Source organism: Sinocyclocheilus anshuiensis, unplaced genomic scaffold (genome assembly GCF_001515605.1).
Source record: "Sinocyclocheilus anshuiensis isolate Anshui unplaced genomic scaffold, SAMN03320099.WGS_v1.1 scaffold310, whole genome shotgun sequence".
NCBI classification, from domain to species: Eukaryota; Metazoa; Chordata; class Actinopteri; order Cypriniformes; family Cyprinidae; genus Sinocyclocheilus; species Sinocyclocheilus anshuiensis.
In genome coordinates, this window is record NW_015547638.1 from 197,278 (window position 1) to 202,728 (window position 5,451).

A 5,451-nucleotide genomic window follows, 5' to 3' on the forward strand; every position below is an offset into this window, starting at 1 on the left:
ATTTAATTCATACAGGCCTACCTCATGTTGCACGTTTGCACTTTTTGAGAAAAACAATGGCACAATAAAAAAAAGACTTTTCAGATCTATGTCCAATCCCTCACTTTTTCTATTTATGTAAGGTTAAAATATTTTGCCTGTAATTTTTTTTCTCATATAGCAATATAATATCGATATCGCCTGGACAGTGTAAAATATCGTGATATGAATTTGAGCTCATATTGCCCACCCCTAACCCCAAAAAATTGAAAATATTTTTCTCTACAAAAGGGGGCCCGGCAGAAAAAGTTTGGTAACCACTGGCCAACTCAAACACACAATATTTAATTTAATTTAATTTAATTCATACAGGCCTACCTCATGTTGCACGTTTGCACTTTTTGAGAAAAACAATGGCACAAAAAAAAAAAAAACTTTTCAGGTCTATGTCCAATCCCTCACTTTTTCTAGTTATATAAGGTTAAAATATTTTGCCTGTAATTTTTTTTTTCTCATATCACAGTATAATATCGATATCGCCTGGGCAGTGTAAAATATCGTGATATGAATTTTAGCTCATATCACCCACCCCTATAGGAGTTAGAGTTGATCATTTTAGTAAGAGGAAGAATAATAATAGCATTTCAGTAAGTTGGCTTTCTCAAGCCAACTTAATAATAACGCTAAAAGTTTTAATAATAGTTATAATTCTAGCTGTCCACACTACAATTAAAATGAAAATGACACAGGGGAACAGTTTTGTTGAAATCATTTTCAGAATTGTTTCACAGTTGAATGAAAAGACATTGACAGCCAATCATAGTCTTTAAAAAGCATTTAAAGTGGCAGGTGGCATAACTGCATCAATTGCTTAGAATAAACAGAACAATATTTTGTGTTAATGTGTACTCTAGTATAGTTAGCTTTATTATCTTTAGTCATTGTTCTTGGTGTGGTAGTTTGGTGGTAGTTTGGCTTTCGGTTTCAAACAACTGAAATTATGACATAATGTACGTTGCATTTATGAGATCAAAATGTGAAATTGAACATTGAAAGTCATAATTATGAAATAAAAAGTATTATTTATAAATGATTCTCATTACGAATTTGGGAAGATGTTTGTCGCACGTATCACATTGTCACATGCCTTTAAAAAAATCACTAAAATGTTACTGAGCAACTGACGAGTAACACAGTTTAACTCCCTTGTCAAAAGATGTTGATGCAGGAACATGTCTTACTTGGCAAAATCCAATCCCTCACTTTTTCTAGTTATATAAGGTTAAAATGTTTTGCCTGTATTTTTTTTTCTCATATAGCAATATAATATCGATATCGCCTGGACAGTGTAAAATATCGTGATATGAATTTGAGCTCATATTGCCCACCCCTAATGAAAACTCAAACTTTTTACAACCGCAATATTCAAAAACTGTTACAAATATTTAATACGCTTCTAAGACTGCCAAGACAACATTACAGTAACACGTACACTGATGTAACCAAAAAAAAAATAAAAACAACAACAGCACACTAAAGGCTGATTTATACTTCTGCGTCGGACCTACGCCGTAGCCTTTACGCCGTAGGCTATGCGTCAGTTTTCATTTGCAGACCAATCACAGCGCTTGCGATCTGCGTAGAATTGACGCACTGTTAGATTTTTGGAGAGGTGCACGTCAGGCTACGGCGTATGGGTGTGCGTTTATGCGTAAGCTACGGCGTAGGTCCGACGCAGAAGTATAAATCAGCCTTTAGTACCACCATGGTAGCAGTTTTGTTGGAATTAGAATTTATCAAGTTGCTGCCATTTCAATACCATAGTGGTGCCATGTGAATACCATTGTGAATTATATAGTAACCAAAATATTAGGGCTGGGTAACTAACTATAGATAGTGTTGGGTCGTAGGCCATCTTGTCCTTCACCAATCGAGTTCATGCGGGAGATGTTTATTAAGGACTTGACATCTTAATTTTATGTTTACTTATTTTTTTTATCTCTCATGTTACACATGACGTGGAGTTTATGTCAAGTTCAAGTACAAATTTACTACAGAGTGTTACAAGTCAGAGTTAATTTATAATTGCACTGAAGGCCGGACTTGATTCTGAGTCTGACATTGAGTACCCCAAATGTAGTTACAGATTAATTATATCTCTATTTTTATTCACTAAATATATACAATATTCACTAAAGTCTGAAATTTTACCATAAGTTGTCAGAAAGCAAGAAACAATATAAAAAAGAAAATTAGAGCTTCTAATAAAAAATCAACAATAACGTGTCCATAAATTAAATCCTGCAAACCGCTATTACTGAGGAGTATCTCTCATCCCAGTATTACCCGTCTGGGTTTCCCTACACCCCAGTGAACATATGCTAATGAAATAATGCATGTGTCACCAAGTATTAGCTTGCACAGGCATGAAATCAGAGCGACAAAAGCTATCTTCAGACTAATGAGGGAGATCTCCATATCTGCTGACCTTACTACACACGAGCCGCATTAAATCTGAGCTGAATTATATTAATCTTCTGTTGAAATATAACAATATTGTATTTTTAAAGATTAAAATGACTTTAAAGAGTACTTACCTTTGGTTTTCTGTTCAGTATCCTGTAAATGAAAGCAAGAGATGCATTATCAGCAAAAGCCATGATATATTTCACTCTACTTGTTCAGTGTAGTAGTTTACATGTTATTTGCATAGTATAATGAATATTCATACCATATTTCTGTAGCAGGCTGCCCTGACATTTTATTGCTAATAAATCATGTATTCCAATTGTGTAATTAATTTATGGCTAGTCTATATTTTCTTCATCATCAAAAATATATAAATACGTGTGTATTAAATAAATATGTGTATTAAATGTTTATATTAATAAAAGCATACACAAATATCAGCAAAGTATCACCACAGTTATAAATGACTAAAAGGATGCACAAAAAAGGATGCATTTTTTGAACCCAACTCATTAGTGTCATGTTCAGAAATATGGGCATGATTACTACGCAAATATAGAGTGTGTTCCTGTTGTTGTTTGAGTGTTTTTTGCTAACAGCCTGCAATTAACTCGATTAACATACTTTTAATGTACTGGTACTTAGTGTTGTTTTTGGCGGCCTGTTTTAATTTTAGTTTTAGTCTAGTCTTTGTGTGAAGCTGTCATTAGTCTCGTTTTTATTCGTCAACAATATTGCATTATACATTTAATTATAGTCATCGTCACATGACCAGCATTTACGTTGCGTCTCGTCTCGTTTTCGTCACGTGATAAAGGTTAGTTGACGACGATATTTAGTCATAATTTTCGTTGACGAAAGCAACACTACTGGTACTTTGATAATAAAAGTCAATATTAACATTAAATAAAAAAAATAACACAACCAAACCTGTATCAGTAGTACTGAGGGCAGACTTGATTTGGTACCCTGTCTGACTGACAGGTGGCCTTAAAAAACTGAATTTGTTCTGAATAAGAATAAGAGGTTCTTGATTCCCAACACTAGACACTAATAAGAATGCTGTTAATATTATTTGATGTACTTATTTTGCTTACTAAAGAAATACTTGACAGTTACATGTAATTGTTTTAATTTAAATTTAATATGTATACTTTTATGTAGCATTTTAAATAACATGCAGGTGTGTGTGTGGGGGGGGGTTCAAAACTGTACCCAGCCCAAAATAACAGCATGACTCAACAAGCACCAACCAAAAACAAAACTCAACTTCAAGTCTTAAAACACACCCTGCCTCGTAATCTCGACAAGAGGCCCAGCAAGGGCCTGGAGCAAATCGTATTGGCACAAACAGTGGCCTGCTAATCGAGTGGAAACAGACTACAAACGGCCCTCTGTCAGAGAGGAGGCTAGGGGGAAGAGGAGTAAGAGAAGGGAGCAAGGCCAGTGTGCTAGTTTACATTCCCTGGTGCCATTCCAGAACTGTTATAAATACTATTCTTTTCTTACTGCCCTTTTAAGTACAGAACACCAACTTCAGAACACCCGGGTTCTGAATAAAGATACTGAAGTACTCAATGTGCATTTGCTGATTCCCAAAAGATCTAACCACTGATTCAAACACTAATTACAAATTCTTAATAGGAAAGGATCTTGAGAGATGAAAAACTGTTAAAGCAAAATCATAATCTGTTGTAACTGATATTAAAATAAACTCTGTGGGGTTGCACAGTATATCTGTAGCATATCAGTTAATGTCTAAATACAAGAGACTTTCTAAAACGTATCGTTCCCTTTCAGTCGGTCACTACGAGTCACGTCGTGACCGACGAATTGGGATCTCGCTTAGAGAGACCAATCCATTTCGAGTGTAAACTAAATGAGCCAATGCACATTGGCATGCGATGATTGCATCCAGCTGCCGCTGATCACAGCGTGATCATAAAAAGGCTGCCGGTGCAACGCATACCAATTTCTCTAAGAGTACAATAAATGGGTTGGTCTTTGTAAAGACGACGGATCGTCTTTTTAAAGATGCCGTTTCACCCGTGCGTTTCTGGATGCAGTCGTTACCTGGCGCCGGGTGATGGTCACGATCGCTGCCTCACGTGTCTGGGCATTAAACACGCTGAGGTGGCGTTCGTGGATGAGTCATTTTCCTATTGGAGGAAGATGACCATCTCGGAGCTGCGGGCCAGGCTCCATTTCCTCCAGGGGGGCGGAGCTCCATTGCCTCTGTCGCGATCTAGTGCTCGTCCTGGCGGCTGCCAGGCGAGGGCTACTTCCAGCAGTAGCACAGGTGGTTTGAGGGTTACAGCGGTGGCAAACCCCTCAGGGAACCAACCCTCGGGGGACCATCGCTCCTCTAGCACCTTGCAACCAGTTGAGCCGCCAAAGAGCGTACCAGCGGTATCCTTCGGTGCTCCTCCCGACGACTGGATGTCGATCACTGCATTGGAGGGAGAGCTCTCTGGAGAGGAAGATTCGGCTGCACTGCCGCCCTCCGGAGCAGTGGCAAGGCCTGAATCAAATCCGGAGATGTCGGCTATTCTTTCCCTGGCCGCTGAGAGGGTTGGGCTCGAGTGGAAACCTCCACCGCGTCCCGAGCCCTCGAGGTTGGATGATTGGTTTCACAGGGTGGCTCGCGCTGGGTCCCTTTCTTCCCGGAGGTGCATGAGGAGCTCACTAGGTCATGGACGGCACCTTTTACTGCCGGAAACCGATCTGCTGGTTCCTCCTCCCTCACCACCCTCGACGGTGGTTCAGCTAGGGGGTAAACGGGGGTCCACCCGGTGGAGCGGTCAGTTGCGATGCAGATGTGTCCTAATACCGCCTCCACCCGGCAAGGCGAACAGTGCCTCCCCTCCCAGGTCTGTAGGTACTCGTCTGGCCTGTCCGGCGATGCTTATACAGCCTGTGGAAAGTGAAAAGTGAAGTGAAATGTGGCCAAGTATGGTGACCCATACTAGGAATTAGTGCTCTGCATTTAACCCATCCAAAGTG

General features: G+C 39.3%; 1 protein-coding gene across 1 annotated transcript in view; it reads right to left on the minus strand.

The window, feature by feature from the left end:
- The window catches only part of LOC107701838 (trinucleotide repeat-containing gene 6C protein-like), a 72,607-nt gene that overhangs the window by 37,429 nt on the left and 29,727 nt on the right, over positions 1–5,451 (minus strand). The window contains exon 3 of the mRNA XM_016503970.1: positions 2,577–2,598. Within this exon, the coding sequence (XP_016359456.1) occupies positions 2,577–2,598 (22 nt within the window). The remainder of the gene's footprint in view (positions 1–2,576; positions 2,599–5,451) is intronic.